The following is a 16533-nucleotide window of genomic DNA, read 5'->3' as shown; positions in this document are numbered from 1 at the left end:
TGGGAGGGCTGGGGCAGGGGCCAGATAAAAATGATTGGTTTTGACTCTGATTTTTTTTTTTTTCAGTTTTCTGAGATTAAAGGTTTTGTGATATCACTAAGGCTGCTGTACTGGCAGAGGGAAGGGGAAGTGGGGTGAGACGATGGGGAGAAATCCACTGGCCTGCGGATGGTCTGGTGATAAGAGGACACACGGTGTTGCTGTCTGTGTCCCTCACCTGCAGTTGCGGCATCTCGCAGTCCAGACCTGGAACTTGGAAAACCCTAGATCCGTGATATATCCTCCCCTTTCCCAGCCTGCTTTCTCTTCCGTCTGGCCTCCATTCTAGACCCCACTGGAAAGCCCAGTGTAGTGTGACTTCCCACCATCTCCCCAGCACCCAGATTCTAAAGCACTAAATGCCCAAGTACCTTTCCTTCTGAGGCCTCCATGCTCAGCTGAGGGAGAATGGGGAGGTGGAGAGGATGCTGGGGCCTGTGGCCCTTTTTGGCTCTGGGTTCTCCTTTTTGCCATCTGCGAGGTCACAAGGCATATCCGTAGTGAGCAGGAAGGGATTCTTCTTCAAGCCACAGACCCAAGAGTGGACAGCCCGAAGGGGTCTTCACCCCTCCCAACTTCTCGGATAGCCCCTGGGACGGAGAAAGCCAAACATGCAGAGATCCATATCCAGATGCCCTGTCCTGGGTCCTTGGGCATCTGTGTGTCCACTGTGTCCATTCGTCCCCTGGGCTTGGTCACGTGTACTTGGGCTTCCTCAGCAGACAATAGGCTGCTGGGGTGGGATGGTTAGGAGGAGCTGGAGCCTCCCTGTGGGCCTGAGGTCCCTCTGGCTGACAATGGGGGGAGGGACCTCTAAGGGGGGGACAGGACGTACAGCCCAGATAAGACTTCTGGGGAACAATAGGAGGAATTGAAGAGGGGAGACCCACCCTCACTGTACCCCACCCCCAGGGCTTTGGGGTCAGGGACTGGGGACCAGAGGGTGATGGGGAGAAATGCCAAGTATTCTTGTAAATGGAAGAGGGGGTGGGGAAAATAGCAGGATTCTGGATCCCAGAACCTTTGTATCTCTTGAGGGACCACAGAGGTACATGAGGTGGGTGCATGACCCATTTGAACTTAATTTAACCACAAATGTGTTTTGGAGTGCCAACTTTGTAAATAGCACTTGAATGTAATAAATGGCACTTCAAGTTTTTTGGTTTCTAAGAAGTAAAAATCAAAATTTGCGATGAGTTCAGTATTTCCTCTGAAGCCCTGAACTGGGAATTGAGGCCTAGCTCCCAGTAGAGGTGTGGGTGGTGGTTCTCTGTCATCCCTGTCCCACACTGTAGCTGAGCCGCGTCTTGGCAGGCTGTGAGACTGCTCTGCCAACAGAGCCTCTTGCATCTCTTGGGACAAGCTGTATACCCCATGAGGATTTGGGTCTGGGGGAGAGGCATGTGTGTGTTGGGGGGCACGCTGAATCTTCTTGGGGAGAACGCAGAGGCTCTGGAAATGATGGGTCACTCTGCAGGAGCCAGCTATCTCCTCCCAAAGGGCCAATGGGGAAAGAGCCCGCAGCCAGGAGGCCAGAGTCAAAAGGCTTAGGAGTGGTAAAAAGTGGGTGTTGGGTGTTGAGAGTGCGCTATATCTCTTGTCCCTACACCTTTCCACACACCCTCCCCCTTCCCCCGCCCTCGCCCCGCCCCAGCAGGCTCCAGAGCGTGCGGTCCCGCCAAGGATGTCTCAGGAAACACCTAACCTAGAGACGCCCTCTCCCCAAGCCTTTGCCGTCTCCGGGCCCTTGAAGGTCCCCCATGAGAGGGCGCCCTCCGGGGCCGGATTGGGCCCTGCTTCACGGAGGCGGGACTCAGGGCTAGCGGGTGGAGGGGTATTTAAGACTAGGCGGGGTTGGAGGTGGCCAAGGGCAAAATGACTGGGCTACCGGGCGCCAGGACCTGCCCATGCCTGGGAGAGGCCTCCGACCTTAAGTTCCCCCTGGGCGCCAAGTTCAGGGAACCGCTCACCGAGGCTCGGTTCCAGCAGCTCTTCGGGGACGCAGAGCAGGAGCCGGAGCTACTCGCCGAGCCCCGCTTGTCGCGCCTGTGCAGACGGTGGAGGCGGCGGGCCCGCGCTGGCTCCGGACCGGGGGCGTGGCGCCTGCTGCTGGCGCGGCTGCCCCCGCTGCGTTGGCTGCCCCACTACCGCTGGCGGGCCTGGCTGCTCGGGGATGCCGTGGCCGGAGTGACCGTGGGCATCGTGCACGTGCCCCAGGGTGAGCGGCCCCAACACCAGCCTGTCTGGGGCCGGAGCTCTGGAGGGCGTCGGGAAGGCGCAGGGGCTGGGAACCCGGGAGCGAGAGGATGGGTGGTGTGGCTGAGGGTTCGGAGACAGGATCTGAGACCAAGTTCTGGGTAAGGACTGCCGAGCCGCATCAGATACCCTACCCCCAGCTCCCCTCATTTGCGCAATCCTTCGAGAAGTCTTGGACACGTTCCGGGTCAGGGAACTGGAGAGAGGCACAACACCTCCTTCCCCCCGCCCCCCACTCCCACCCCCCTGTCTGGGCCGACACGGATCTGTGACCTTGTCCGCCCCACGACCTCCCACCGAGGCCTGTTAACCTCTCGGTTCCCTCATGTGGCATGATTTAGCGTCTCCATGCCAACCTCTAAGACTGTGGGTGGAGAGGGGGGCGTTCTGGAGGCTGGTCACCTGCCCCCAGCCACCACCCCCCACACACAACACACATCACGAAGATCTTTCCTTCCACTTCTCCCCCAGGCATGGCTTTTGCCCTCCTGACCTCCGTGCCTCCAGTGTTCGGACTCTACACTTCTTTCTTCCCCGTCCTCATTTACACCTTGTTGGGTACTGGGAGACACCTGTCCACCGGTGAGTGACCCGGTGACTCCTCTCCTTCTCTGTGGGGTGAAAATGGACAGGGGTTTGAGGCTTCGGTTCTTGCGAGCTCCTTAGCTCTTATTCCCCTCTTCCCCTCCCCTGCTTCCCTTCCGCCTCTGCAGTTACCCTGCCAGGAACCTCGGACCTAGGCAAGGCTTGCTGGTTGGGGGGGAGGGGGTGCTGAGTGGGTGCAAAGAGAAGGGAGTGTCCTCGGACTTTACTGCCCCCATGAAATTTGGTTTACGTGAAGATCTCCGGGACTTGGAAGAGGGGAGGGGGAAAGAGCTGCGCGGTCCCCCAGAGGAGCGCTTGGTCCCCTAGAGGAGCGGGCGGTCCCCCAGAGGAGCGCGCGGTCCGCGGGGCGCCTGCAGGAGGGGGCCGCGAGGCCTCTAGGGGGCAGTATTTGCCGGCGGCCGCTCCCTCCTCTCCTCCCTCGCCGCGGGTTCCCGGCTGCTGCACTAGCTCTCGGCCTCACTGCCTTCACCTGAGCAGCGGCCGTCTGGGAGAGCGGGGTCTGACGACCGCAGCCCGGCAGAGGGCGCCGAGCCTGGGCGGTCACCGCGCCCCAGGCGGCACAGCTGGTGATCTCCGCGTTTGTCCCCCGGCCCTAGGAACTTTCGCGGTACTCAGCCTCATGACGGGCTCGGCCGTGGAGCGGCTGGTGCCTGAACCCCTCGGGGGTAACCTGAGTGGAATCGAGAGGGAACAGTTGGACGCTCAGCGGGTTGGGGCGGCTGCAGCCTTGGCCTTCGGAAGCGGGGCGCTGATGGTGAGGGAGGATCCTGGGGGATCCACGTGGGGGCCCCTGGGGAATTGGGCCAGGAGCGAGGGAGGGACAAGTGTCCCGCGTGGGTGTAGGCGGGAGGGGTGCGCTCCGGCGGGTCCGCTCCCGCTCCCGCAGTGACTGCGCATCTCCTCCCCCGCAGCTGGGCATGTTCGCGCTGCAGCTCGGCGTCCTGTCCACCTTTCTGTCGGAGCCTGTGGTCAAAGCGCTGACCAGCGGGGCCGCGCTGCACGTGCTCGTGTCCCAACTGCCGAGCCTTTTAGGGTTGCCCCTCCCGCGCCAGATTGGCTGCTTCGCTCTCTTCAAGGTGGGGGTGGAGAAGAGCGGAGAAGCGGCTTCTAGCGGTCCCGGGAAGAGGGAAACCCGGAAAGGAAGGAAGGAAGGAAGGAGGGAAGGAAGGACGGCGAGTGGAGGGCTAGAGGGTGACGGGGGCGGAGGGAAGGTTAGAGCCACCTGGCTGAATGAGGGTCGCTGCGGAGGTGGAAGCCCTGATGGGAGCCGGGAGGCCTTGCCTCGGCCGGGTGGGTCCGCGCCGGGGGCAGTCGAGCCTGGCACCGGGCCGTCGCTCACCGCCCCTGCCCGCAGACACTGGCCGCCGTGCTGACCGCGCTGCCCAGGAGCAGTCCGGCCGAACTGACCATCTCGGCACTCAGCCTGGCGCTGCTCGTGCCGGTCAAGGAATTGAACGTGAGATTCCGAGACAAGCTACCCACCCCGATCCCAGGGGAGATCGTCATGGTGAGGATGGCTCCGGGGTCCGGGGGCCCCCTGCACCGCACAGACCCTGCCCATCCCGTAGGAGCTGCCCGCTGCCGCCCCCTGGTGGAATGCAGCGAGCTTACAGATGAGAAGTCCTGCGCATCCGTGTCCCTTTCCAGGCCTCTTCCCAGAACATTTTGACCCTCCGGAATTCCCCACCCACACGGTCCCATTTCTCGCACGAAGCCTCTTCGGGACCTCTTAGAATACCTTCTTCCTGCTTACAGCGCTCCCTTGCGGTGTCGCCCGCCACAGCACACTCCACTCACATCTCTCCCCTCACCCGGCCCTTCACTGTTCACGGTTTCTCTCCCTTCCCACGCCCACTACATTTCTCTCTCTCCCCAACTGAGTAAGTGTTCCGCGTCTCCAACCACACGCCATCTATGCCTAGATATAGCCCAGCTCTCCTACTTAGAATGGCTCGGTATACTTCCTGATATCCACGATCCCTCCTGGGAGCCCCTATTCCTTCCTCCGGTCCATCTCTTTCCATAACCTTGGGTAGGCCTCATTCCTCTTTCCCATCCCCACCGCCCTCCACTCTAAACGGGCTGTCAGGCACCCATCCCAAACACATCCCAGCGCCCCCAGGGGCTGAGCCTCTGCAAACCCCTAACAGCTGCCTTAGCATCCTCTCTCCTGTGAAGCTTTTTCTAGCCTCAGCCAGGAAGCCCATCTCCTGCCATGCCGTGATTTGCTCTTTCCCAGGTGCTTCTGGCCTCTGTGCTCTGCTTCACCTCTTCCCTGGACACAAGATACAACGTCCAGATAGTGGGGCTGCTGCCTGGAGGGTAAGGGAATCAAGACACCAGACTGCTCTTCTCCCACTTCTCCCACCCAACAGTTCCTCTTGATGCGCCCCACCCTGTTTCCTCTGTCTTCCCCATATCCTTCTTAGACCCAACCCATCCTCACCCTGGATCCCTCTCTCTCCAGATTCCCCCAACTCCACCTCCCCAACCTGGCTGTGCTGCCCAGGCTTCTGGCCGACTCGCTGCCCGTGGCACTGGTCACTTTTGCTGTGTCCGCCTCCCTGGCCTCCATCTATGCAGAGAAGTATAGCTACACGATTGACTCCAACCAGGTGTGACTCTGCCTGAGGACCCCAATACATTGAGGAGACACCCCCCTAATCTGATGTTCCTCCTTCCCCCCATGCCCTTGTCTCTCTCCTCTTCTTCTCTCACTGCGTCCCTCCAGGAGCTCTTGGCCCATGGTGTCTCCAACCTCATCTCCTCCCTCTTCTCCTGCTTTCCCAACTCTGCCACATTGGCCACCACCAGCCTACTCGTGGATGCTGGTGGGAACACACAGGTAAGAGCATGTCCTTGGGTGAAGAGATAGGGGGGTGCGTATCATCCAGGTTGGGGTGGTGGTGGAGAAACAGGTGGAGGATTGGTAGATACCCAGAGGGCAGCCGTATAGAGGAGGATAGGAGTCTGTGAGGCAGAGTGAGGGGGTGGGAGTTTCTGATAGGAGAGATAGAAGATAACAAAGCTCCTTTAAGACCTTTGTGGACTCTCAGCACTGAAAAAGTTTACGGTGCCCCACATGTAGCTCAAAATAAAAACAAAACTGGACTGTAAAATAAATTTGAGAGACAAACTTCTGATTCCTCCCCCCTCAACGGGGACATTTTCTTTTGAAAAGAAATATCACACATGAAAATCTCCCCCTAATATTTCTGGTTTCCTACTCTGCCGGTCCCCTAAGAATGTGGTGAGCCTGCTTTTAGGGTAATCCAACAGTGGCTTTTAAGATGGACACGGGCTACAAAAATAAGGAAGTTGAACTACATCTAGGTAAGAGACTGCAGAATGAGAGGCATTTCATTGGGAGAGGGCAAAGGTAGGTGTGAGAGGCAGAATAGCAAGAAGGGAGTGGGAGACTGAGGAATATCTTCATGGAAGGGGATTTGGGAGGAGGGAGACTTCCAAGGAAGGTGAGGCAGAGTGGGCAGGGCGGCCAGCTGTCACACAGGGGTGGATGAGGTCCCCTTGCTTCTCTGCTTCCATCCCTCCTTCTTTCTAGCTGGCAGGCCTCTTCTCCTGCATAGTCGTCCTCTCGGTGCTGCTGTGGCTGGGGCCCTTCTTCTATTATCTGCCCAAGGTAAGGAACAGAGGAGGTATGGGGGTGGCTGGGAGGGCGGGCTATATTCCAGCACATTGGGGCGGTCAGCTTGCCTCCTCTGCCCCAAGGCTGTCCTGGCTTGCATCAACATCTCCAGCATGCGCCAGATGTTCTTCCAGATGCGGGAACTTCCACAACTATGGCGCATCAGCCGCATGGACTTTGTGAGAAGTGGCAGGATTACCCCAGATTGCCCCCTCCCATTTCCCAGCATCCCCAGCTTCTGCCCTGGATTGCAGCTAATTGTCCTGGTCCTAAGTTCTGTAGTCCCCCCACTCTGCCCCCCTCAACATGCATACCTTCTAATCCCATTACTCAGACACAAGGTAGAGGGTGGGGTTTGAACCCCTTCAGGCCTGAATATTTGTACCTCCCCAGCTGGTGCAAGGTCTGGGGTCATTACATTTGGTGTATACCCCCTGTTGGGTCAGTCCTGTCCCCTCCTCCTGTCATTCTTTCTACCTTCTCCTGGGCCATCCCTCCCTATCGTTTGCCTTGGCCGGCACCACCCCTGGACCTCTTTCCCTAGCAGTGGTGGCCTGGCATTTCACTCCCGCCCCTGTCCTGCAGGCCGTATGGATGGTCACATGGGTGGCCGTAGTGATCCTGAGTGTGGACCTGGGCCTGGCCATTGGTGTGGTCTTCTCCATGATGACTGTGGTCTGCCGCACCCAGAGGTGGGAGGAGAGATGAGAGGAGTTGGGAAGAGCGATGGGGAGAGAACAGGTGCCTGGGGTGACTCTCCAGCCAGGTCAGGCTGGGAATCTGACCCCAGCTTCCTGCCCAGGGTGCAGTGCCTGGCACTTGGACTTGCCGAGGGGACGGAGCTCTACAGACCACTCAGAGAGAGCCACAAGGTGGGTGGGCTACAGACAAAGAGGGAAGGGAAGACTAGACCCAGGTGTTTTTCTGACCCTCTGCCCTCTTAGCTCCTCAAGGTCCCGGGGCTCTGCATCCTGAGCTATCCATCACCGCTCTACTTTGGGACCCGTGGGCAGTTTCGCCGCAGCCTGGAGTGGCACCTGGGGCTTGGAGAAGGAGGCAAGGTGAGAGACCTGGTCAGAGGGGAGTGTGGCTTCTCTGGGCGAGGGAGGCGGGTGCGTCTTCTGAAGGGGCGCACGTTCATGCTTGTGTCTTGGAGATGGTAACTGCCCTTCTCTACTCACAGGGGGCTCCAAAGACAGATAGCCCACCTGATGCAGGTGAGACGGGGTGACAAGGAGGGAGACTTGGGCGCGACCCGCGGGGGCGTCCGGCTACCCCTGTCTTCTCCCATCCTAGTTGCTGAGCCCGTCAGAGTGGTGGTCCTAGACTGCAGTGGTATGGCCTTTGCAGATGCTGCTGGAGCCAGAGAAGTGCTACAGGTGAGGGGCGGGGTAGGTGGAGGAGAAAGTCCCCTTAGGATCCCATGCATACCCTCTGACGTAGGATTTGATGCCCTGCCCCATCTCCACAGCTGGCCAGCCGATGCCGAGACGCTGGGATCCATCTTCTCCTGGCTCAGTGTAATGGTGAGAGGTGTGGAGGCTGGAGGGACCTGGAGCCTGGGGAATGACCGGACGCTTGGGGGAGGGAAAAGGACACGGTGTGGATTTAAGAGCTAAGAACCTGACCCGCCTCTCTACACAGCCTCAGTGCTGGGGACACTGACCCAGGCAGGACTCCTGGACAGAGTGACCCCAGAACAGCTGTTTGTCAGTGTCCAGGATGCAGCTGCTCATGCCCTGGAGAGACTGGTGAGGGGGCAATAGCAACAGGAGTGAAATCCAGGAGGTGCTGGGCCATAGCAGGTCACATGTGAGTCAGTGGCTGAGGACCTAGGCCGAGGGTTTTGGGCAGGGGACTGAGAAGGAACCTAGAGGAGGGAGGGGGGATGAAATGATGAGTCAATTTAAGGCGAAGCCAGGGAGACGGGGCCCAGCTCTGCATGAAGAACTGAGGAGCTAAGATTTCAAAGTGGGGTGGTGTGCCCCTCAGAGGACTGCCAAATGCTGAGTGAGGGAGGACGGTACCTAAGCTGTCCCTGACACGTTCCCCTCTCTTTTCCAGGAGCCTACTGGTCCAAAGACTTGCACAGTGTGGGTCTGACCCAGTCATCTGGAGTGTGGAGGGCCCCAGCAATATGTGTGTGGAGTCCCCTTACTTCATGTAACTAATAAAATAAAGCTGAGAGCCTCTGGGGTTCATGAAGTGAGCCTGGGTGTCCGCACACTGAGCCCTGGTGCCCCTTTCTCCATGCCCACAGCACTGCAGACACAACTAAAAATGGCTTTCACTTGTGTGTTCACCAGCCCTCACCCCAGCTCCAGAGTCACCAGTTCTCTCCATGGGGTGGGGGAGGGGGTTGGGGCTGGAGCCTATGCACAGAGTCCTGGGTCCAGAGATGAGGGAGAGGGGCACAGCCGTGGGAACACACGTGGGGGGGCTTCCCCACCCCCTCAGTCCCAAGGAGATGAGAGGAGAGTATTTCCACTTTAGGTTCTTAGAGTCCCCATGGGCTCTTTGGCACTTGGAAAGTTGACCCCCCCCCCCCACTTCCTGCCCCATGAGAAGGAGGCAGGGGGAGGACTTGGCACTGGCTGTGGGACGAGTTATGGCTCCATCACGTCCCTAACCCTGGGCACTCGCAGAAAGGAGGAGTGTCACCAGGACAAGCCCCTATTTGGGATCAGATTCTGAAGGGGATCAGGGACAGTCAGTGGAGTGGTCACCGGGTGGTGGGGTTTGCTAGAAATTCCTGGGATTTTCTAGAAATTCCTGGCAGGGACAAGGAGGCAGGCCCAGCCTGACAGTTTGAAAGCCCCTAGTGGCCATCATTCCGAGGTCATGCACTGCAGCCGGTGTTTGAAGAAGAGTAGGCGATGTTTGGCCACCTGACTTTCATCCAGTGATCCTGGGTAACGGTACCGGGCGTAAGTCTCTGCCCCCACATCCCTTGATGTCCAAGGCAGCTTCAGCTTAGATGCATGATCCACAACGACGTCCGAGCAGGAGCCCACTCGAAGGGAACCAAGCCCATCCAGGAAGAATTCTGGGGGGGCGGGGGAGGGGTAAGGGAGTACACAGTGAAAGGTCTGAAGCTTATAGAAGGCCAACCCTTAAGGGAGAACTGAGATTTGGGGTGTGGAGGGTGCACAGGCAAGGACCCCGTTTCTGAGGGCCTTGGGCTAGTAATTAATTCTTGGGGCTCTTCTGTAAAATAGAGTCAACGTACTTACCTTGTGCTTTGATAAGGTACCCTCCTCCCCACCTCCCCAACACACACCTAAAGGTCCAATAGATACTGAATGGGCTGCTCCAGGAGTGTGGTCTGGACCAGGGGAAGCGGCTAGGAGTGGAGTAAAGGGGGCGGGGACAGTGGTGGGGAAGTTAAAGGTGGACCCAGTGGCTGTGCTGGGCGTGGAGGTTTAAATGGTGTGCGGGCCGGGAGGGTGGGAGCTCTGTCTCTTGCCAGGGCGCAGATCTTGGTAAATCTTCGCAGAACTGCCCGCAAGGGTCCTGGGTGCCAGCCGTGGGCTCCACGGGAGGAGGTGGGGGGTGGGCGTAGGAGTAGCGGTACCTTTGGAGCCTCGCCCAGCGCGCCGCCCCCCACCCAGCCACCCCGGGGTCCCTGCTGGTCCGGGCCGGACCGGGAGGGGGCGCCACTCACCCAGATGCGCCACGCGGCTGAGGCGTGGGTCGAAACCGACCTCGCGCACCTTGTCGGTGCGCGCCAGGAAGAAGTTGACCACGCCGTCCGTGACCACGCAGCCTGGAAAGCCGACGAGCTCGTGGTGGAAGCCGCGCCTTTGCCGGAGGCAGTTCCCGCGGCCCGGCGCGCCGGGCTCCACGCTCAGCATTTGCCGGTAGGTGGTGGCGAAGCCGGAGATCTCGCGCACAGCGCCGCCGACCTGCGGGGAGTGGAGGACGGCTCCAGGCGGGACGGGGAGTGTCGGGGGGTGGGGGCTAGATCTGTGCCCGCTCCCCGGGGCGGTTCCCCTGCCCCGTCCTCCTCCGCTCCACCCCTGCAGGACCCGGACTGTCCCCCAGGCTCCGCCGCGTCGTCCTCTGTCCGTCCCAGGGCCGTCCGCCCTCGCCCGGGTCTCCCCCGCCGCTGCCTCAGCCTGCTGGAGGCCCTTCTTCTCCCACCCCACGGCCTGCGGGCCCTCCCCTACCAGGTCCAGCGGCGTCCGCTCCAGCACGTCCACAAGCCTCTCCAGCCGCGTCCGCGCCGTGAAGACGAAGTCGTCGTCCACCCACAGGACGTACTTGGTGGTTACTTGGGACACGGCTAAGTTCCGGCCTGCGAACCAGCCCTGGGGGAAGGGTATACATGGTTAGTGAGTCTGTAGAGATAGGACACAACCCCTCTGCCACCTTTCATCCTCTCTCCTGACGCCTCTAAACGGTCCAGTGCCCACGAATGGCTCAGAGCGAGGTAAAAAGTGCAGTTTCCCACTGCCAGGGGTTCTGAGTCAGTGTTCCGGGAGGTGTTAGAGCGCGTTTAACTCATGCGTGCACGCATTCATTCATTCACCTATTTATTGAGCGCTCCCTAGGTGCTCAGCACATTCTAAGAATGCAGTACGAATAAGATAGGCACGATTCCTGTCCCACGGAGCTTACGTTCCAGGAACTGCCATGCCTAACAGGCACCCCGGTAATTCTGAAATTACAGGTAGGTAGTCCTGGGATCACTACTCTGGAGACTTCAGACTGAGGGCGCGCCCTGTGGCGCGCGGTTCAGCCTCGCTGGCTGCGCACCTTGCCAAAAGGCATGAGATAGTGCTCGATGTGGGGGCCGCTAATGCTCTCTGGCTTGTCGCTGTCGTCGGCGATGACCACGGTGACCGTTGGGTAGAAGCGGCGGATGCTGGCGATGAGTGCCCGTAGCCGATTGTAACGCAGGAAGGTCTTAGTAGCGATGGTGACCAGGGCGCTGATGTTGTACTGGGCTGGGAGTGAGGGAGAGGGTTAGGTGCAGAGAACGAGAGTGGGAAGTGAGGAGCAGGAAGACGTCTTCTCCCAGGGCCTCCCTCTTCCAACTTCTCCCCACCAGACCTGGATTTAGGTCCTAGCGCGCACCAGCCTCACCTCCCTGGGGTAGAGACCCAGATGGGTACAGTCGAGGGTTGGGGGGGTGTCTTATGCGGATGGTAAAAGCAGCCTCATGTCCCTCCGTGGAGAACCGGACTGGGAAGAAAGGACACAAGCCATGGTCCTTAGGGCTGGGATAACATTCCCTTTTCAGTAAATCAATATTTAAGTGCCTACTCCTCCTGGGCCTGGTGGACAAGAATGCAAGGTTTTTACCTCCATGGCACTAACATTCTAATGGGTGGGAAAAGAAAATAAAAGATTTAATTTAAAAAAGAGATTTAATGAAAAGCTAACGTTTATTGAGCATTTACTATGGGCAGGTACTTTTTAAGTTACCTTAAATATAGGAGCTCATTTAATCTTCACAAGCCCTATTAAGTAGATTCCTACTACAGAAAAAGGCATAGAGAAGTTAAGTAACTTGTCTCTATTTACACAACTCTTAAGCAACAAAACTGAGATAGGAACCTAGTCAGTCTGGTTCCAGGCTAAATAAATAAAATTCAGATACTGGTGAGCATTGAAGAGAAAATAAAACAAGTAATGTGATAGTGAAGAGGAGACATTTGAGCTGAGATCCAAATGACAAGAAGGAGCCAGCCATGCAAAAATCTGGGGGAAGAGCATTCTAGGCAGAGGGAACAGCAAGCGCAAGGGCCCCAAAGTGGGAGCGGGTTTGGTGTGGCAAGTCTTGGAGAGAAGCAGGAGGGTTGTGTTGTGCCTCTTTTGCTAGAGGAGAAATGGGAGCTCTGGGAGATAAAGTCCCTTGCCCTCCAGTAAGTGGTGGGTTGGGAATAGAGCTCGAGTCTTCTGGCTCCTGGGGCAGGTCACTTCCTGGGGCCCCCACGGTTGGCCTGCAGGGGGGACACACCCAAAGCTCGGGTTTCCCTTTGGCCTGCTCTGGCCCCAGATGAACAAAGGCCCCTTCTCTCCCTCCCTGGTCCTGCTGGCCTAGCTGAAATGCCCATTGTGTGACTGGGTAGCTCTGGCCATTGCCCGAGTATCTCCCACACCCTCTGCCATTTGCCCGCTCCAGCCTTTCTGGGCTCTCTGTTCAACCAGCCTGCCCCTGCCTCTGCCCAGGCCTCCCACCTGTGTCTGCTGTGTTTGCCTGGTAGCTTCGGCTGCTATAAGTGACCAGTTGAAGCTGCCGGTTGAGTTGGTCCAGCCCTGGGCTGGTGAGGGTGAGATCTGGCTGCCCCTCTCCAGTGAGAGTCACTCCAGTCACTTCCCCTGCCACATCCCAGGTGCCTAAGGAGGCGGTCAGGTTCACCTGGGAGAGGGGGTTGGAGAGTACAGGGTTAGACCTCGGACCCACCTCTTGCCTTCCTGGTTCCTCCATCCCTCCTTTGGCAGCCGGGGTCTCCCTCCAGCATCCACCTGGCCTTCCCAGCCTCGTTTCCGCTTACCTGGTAAAGCTCCTGACCAGAAGCTGCCTGCAGGCTCAGCCCTGGGAGGAAGGAGAGGGAGTCAGAATCACAGACAGCCTTGAATTCTTCTTCCCTTTCTCTTCTCTCTTTCACCACACACAGCATGGACCTTCTCACGCATCCCTCTTTGTTGAGGCCACAGCAGGGCCCATGTGGGGACGCAGCCTAGAGTAACTGGTTTTTTACTCCTTCCCATCAAAGCAATAGCTCTTTATGGCCTGCCCCACCTATCCACCTGATCTTTGGTCAGTCAGCAAAGAAGAGATTTGTTTCCCCAAACCTCTCCAGTGACAGGCTTCTGCGATTCCTGACAACCCTAGAGGCCCTTCTGTCCTCACCTCCCACCTCATGAGCCCCCTTCTGATCCCAAGTCCCCCTTTCATCAGAAGTCCCCCACTTCCCTTTCCAATCTTCCTTCATTCTTCCTCAGCCAGCCTTGAGCTCTACCACCCCCACGGTGGCTTAGGCCATCTCCTAGGCCCATTCTCCCCACCTGGCACCAAGATGCTCCGGAGGGGCTGGACCTCCACGCCCTGCAGGGGGTACTGAAGAGGGGAGTTGGCAGGGGCTATGAGCAGCTGGTCCGCAGCAGACTGGCTCCTGGCGAGGGAGGACAGTGCAGGAGTCAGGGGCGGAGGAGCTGTCCTTCCAGTCACACCCACCCTCCGGGCCTCCCCCTGCAAAGACACGCCCTCCTTTCAAGATGGTACCTGGAAAGGAAGGCCTGGAACTCCTGCTCCCTGGAGGCTGAGGCAGCCCTCAGCTCCTCAGGGTCAAAGGCCTTGGTGAAGTCAATGGCTCCAACCTGCCTCTGGAAGGGGAGGTAAAGGCTCCCTCCACTGGACTCACAACTACAGTTGTTCCCAGAGAGCTGCCTGGAGGGAGGACGAAGGGTCATCAGAGCCCAGCCATACAACTCCATTCACCCCACAAAACATTTACACAGTGCCCCACACCTTGGCTTTTCAATCTTGCCCATCCAGTGTCTGTCCCCTTAAACACTGCTCTTCAAATAGTCCCCAGGAGGAGAGACCACCAGTGGCGTGACTCAGCTCCTAAATCTGAATTTTACAGAGGTGTAGAACAGGGTCAATTGCTAGAATTTCAGAGTTGCCTACCCACCATTCAGGACCCCACCTGGACACTCCTTTCACGGGGAGTCATCAGGACATCAGGAAGTCTTCCAGGGCCCTCCTCTGCCTGCACACCCTCCCCTCCGCATCACCATGACAAGGTTCAGGGAGGAGAGAGATTTTTTCCCCCAGCCCAAGACTCAGAAACTACCCCCGCGCCCCGCCTCACCCCCACTCCCCAGCTAGTCAGGAGAACCCAGAGATCAGAGCTCAGCAGTGCAGGAAACAAAAGCTCCCCAGTCACCCCCAGCGAGTTCCGCTCTGCCGCCACCACCCCGGGCACTCACCCCACCACTTGCTCCTTGATCCTGACCGGGATGTGTGCATAGCGGGGCTCTGGCGCAAGGTCTGGCAGTTCTGGTCTTGGGGGGGCCTGCAGGGGCGCCCACAGCGCAAGAGGTGCCCGGAGGCCCGGCGCGTCCCGGGTGCTCACGTACAGGAGCCCCAGCGAGGCGCAGGCGAGCAGCAGGACCAGCACACAGAGGGCCCGGCGGCCCAGCCGCATCCTGGTGGACGGTAGGGGTGGGAGGGTGAGAAAGGTGTGGAGGGGAGGCGTGGGCTGGGCCCCTCGAGCCCCGCGGTTCTGGAGGCTCCTGCCAGCTTCCCGGGACGCTCTCCACATCTCGGCGCGCTAGGATTTGCACAGCGAATCGTTCCCCTGGCCCTCCTCCCTTCACTGCCCGGGCCCCGGGTCTCCCGGCCTCCTTTCTTCTCGCCTTCTCCCGCATCTCGGTTTCCTCTCACGCCCGAGGCCCGGCATGTTGATGCAAGAGACCGCTGGATGCGGTGCTTTCCTCGCGGCCGCCAATAAGTAGGAGTGCACTGCTTTCTTAGGGCAGCGGGCGTCCCCAATCCCGCCGCCCCCCGCCCTGGCCCGCGTGTCCCCCACCCCTCGGTCCGAGCATCACCTGGCCCCCGGTGGGCTGCACAGGGCGGCTCCACACCTTGCCTGTCATGAAAAATGCAGAATCACGCCCGCGCTATTGGGTGCCCCCGGCGGAGGTGACCGCGCGAGTGGCCTCGGGAAGCTGTGCGGGGGACCGGGGGGACCCGCGAGCGCGCCGCCTCCCGCCTCCAGCTCGGCCCCTCATCCCGCCCGGGCACTGACCTGTCTAACGCTCTAAGGCCGCCGCAAGATTTCAGTCCGGGCTGCTCCAGGCTCTCAGCCCCGGCCTGGGGGTCTTCATGCGGCTGGAGGCGGCCTGATCGGGGAGCCGGGCGTGAGCCTGTGCCGTGGGGATCCTCCTGCCTCCCGGGCTCGCCCAACCCCTCCCGCCTTCGGACGCTCCGGGCTTTGTAGACCACGGCGCGGGGTGGTTCTGGGCGTTTCCTGCGCGGGGGGATGGGGGTGGAGAACGGAGTTGAGAAACCGTGCATCCCAGCCCCAGAAACAAAGCCGGGGCTCCCCGGCACCCTGTCCCACTTGCCGGGAGGGGAGGGCTCAGGCCGCCGCCGGGTTGTTCGGATCGCGGCGCCGCGCGGCTCGGCTCCCGGGCTCGTCGCGGCGGAGGCTCGGGCTACGCGCGGGGAATGCGAGCGCCCGGGCGCCTTCTGGTGGGCGCAGAGGACATTGCGGGGGCGCCTCGAGAAGGTCCTTCTCCCGACCCTCCCAGCCCTTCGCCTGCAAACCTGGCGTCTCAAGGGCCTGCCCTCATCCCAATCTATTCCCTAGTCGCACGGAGCCTCCCTCTCATCGAGGCTGTAACAGGATAGGGAATAAGGGCTTTGGGAGGCGATGGGGTGGGGGCGCCCTACAACCCCATTCCAAGGAAGGTTTGGGTAGTTAGGGTGAGATAAAAGAAACCAGACTAGATCCTGGAAAATAAAGATTTTGCCTGGCTAACAAAGACAGGTTCACACCCTCCCTCCCATCCTCGCCTCCCCCGCAACACCCCCACCCCAATCATCTAACAAAGACTCGAGAAGTAATACAAAGGCCTGCTTCCCGTAACTGCTCCTCGTTGCAGATGCTGGAGGAAGTGGCTAAGTTGGCTGTAATTCTGCATGCAAGCCTTAGACCCATAGACTCTCTTCCCTACAGCAGGATTCAGGACACTACCCAAAGTCCTGTGGTTCCATGGTTCTAATAAAAGATGTATCAAAATCTAATAGGGAAAACAAGACACAATAAGAAATGTAGAACGTAATGAAAACGCGGGGGGAGGGGAGGATGGATTGTTGAATGAATTGTATACAAAGAATTGACTAATCAGATGAGGGGAAAGTGGGATTCTCAGTCTCTTTACACCAAAATAAATTCCAGATCTATCAAATATTTTAATATTAAAAACAAAACCAGAAAAGTAGTAAAGGCAATCATGGAGTTTTT

At 58.9% G+C, this 16533-nt stretch overlaps 2 protein-coding genes across 4 annotated transcripts; one reads left to right on the top strand and one right to left on the bottom strand.

Moving 5' to 3' along the window:
• The first annotated feature begins 1914 nt into the window (after window positions 1-1914).
• Window positions 1915-8688, top strand: SLC26A10 (solute carrier family 26 member 10). Its single transcript, XM_032420910.1, has 18 exons — window positions 1915-2257; window positions 2767-2877; window positions 3498-3655; window positions 3813-3977; window positions 4256-4408; window positions 5141-5223; window positions 5369-5516; window positions 5633-5746; window positions 6464-6541; window positions 6631-6726; window positions 7133-7239; window positions 7350-7419; window positions 7492-7608; window positions 7731-7764; window positions 7844-7926; window positions 8019-8073; window positions 8192-8298; window positions 8612-8688. The coding sequence occupies exons 1-18, from the start codon at window positions 1915-1917 to the stop codon at window positions 8648-8650; spliced, it is 2061 nt and encodes a 686-aa protein (XP_032276801.1). The 3' UTR covers window positions 8651-8688.
• Window positions 8689-8748: 60 nt separating this feature from the next.
• Window positions 8749-15855, bottom strand: B4GALNT1 (beta-1,4-N-acetyl-galactosaminyltransferase 1). Of its 3 annotated transcripts, XM_032420913.1 has the most exons (12): window positions 15632-15855; window positions 15313-15406; window positions 14492-14710; window positions 13782-13946; window positions 13565-13671; window positions 13051-13091; window positions 12734-12914; window positions 11636-11734; window positions 11306-11496; window positions 10717-10857; window positions 10212-10452; window positions 8749-9593 (listed from the first exon to the last, which is right to left on the bottom strand). In XM_032420913.1, the coding sequence occupies exons 3-12, from the start codon at window positions 14707-14709 to the stop codon at window positions 9376-9378; spliced, it is 1602 nt and encodes a 533-aa protein (XP_032276804.1). In that variant the 5' UTR covers window position 14710; window positions 15313-15406; window positions 15632-15855; the 3' UTR covers window positions 8749-9375. The 3 variants fall into 3 exon arrangements, with proteins under 3 accessions (XP_032276804.1, XP_032276802.1, XP_032276803.1); XM_032420911.1 differs by lacking the exon at window positions 15632-15855 and having other exon boundaries at window positions 15313-15533; XM_032420912.1 differs by lacking the exons at window positions 11636-11734; window positions 15632-15855 and having other exon boundaries at window positions 15313-15533.
• Window positions 15856-16533: the final 678 nt, after the last annotated feature.

The sequence above is a fragment of the Phoca vitulina genome, unplaced genomic scaffold (assembly GCF_004348235.1).
Source record: "Phoca vitulina isolate PV1807 unplaced genomic scaffold, GSC_HSeal_1.0 scaffold23, whole genome shotgun sequence".
NCBI lineage: Eukaryota > Metazoa > Chordata > Mammalia > Carnivora > Phocidae > Phoca > Phoca vitulina.
The sequence above is the reverse complement of the archived record's forward strand: the minus strand, read 5'-3'. Positions and strand labels throughout refer to the sequence as shown.

What these genes read in the sequence shown, in the direction of transcription:
- SLC26A10 (XM_032420910.1), top strand. Translation starts at nt 1,915, where the DNA reads ATGACTGGGCTACCGGGCGCCAGGACCTGCCCATGCCTGGGAGAGGCC. An exon ending in GCTGCTTCGCTCTCTTCAAG is followed by an intron (nt 3,978 to 4,255) that starts GTGGGGGTGGAG and finishes CCCTGCCCGCAG; the next exon opens with ACACTGGCCGCCGTGCTGAC. An exon ending in TCTCCTGGCTCAGTGTAATG is followed by an intron (nt 8,074 to 8,191) that starts GTGAGAGGTGTG and finishes CTCTCTACACAG; the next exon opens with CCTCAGTGCTGGGGACACTG.
- B4GALNT1 (XM_032420913.1), bottom strand. Translation starts at nt 14,709, where the DNA reads ATGCGGCTGGGCCGCCGGGCCCTCTGTGTGCTGGTCCTGCTGCTCGCC. An exon ending in AGCGGACGCCGCTGGACCTG is followed by an intron (nt 10,453 to 10,716) that starts GTAGGGGAGGGC and finishes CACTCCCCGCAG; the next exon opens with GTCGGCGGCGCTGTGCGCGA. An exon ending in CAGCCGCGTGGCGCATCTGG is followed by an intron (nt 9,594 to 10,211) that starts GTGAGTGGCGCC and finishes CCGCCCCCCCAG; the next exon opens with AATTCTTCCTGGATGGGCTT.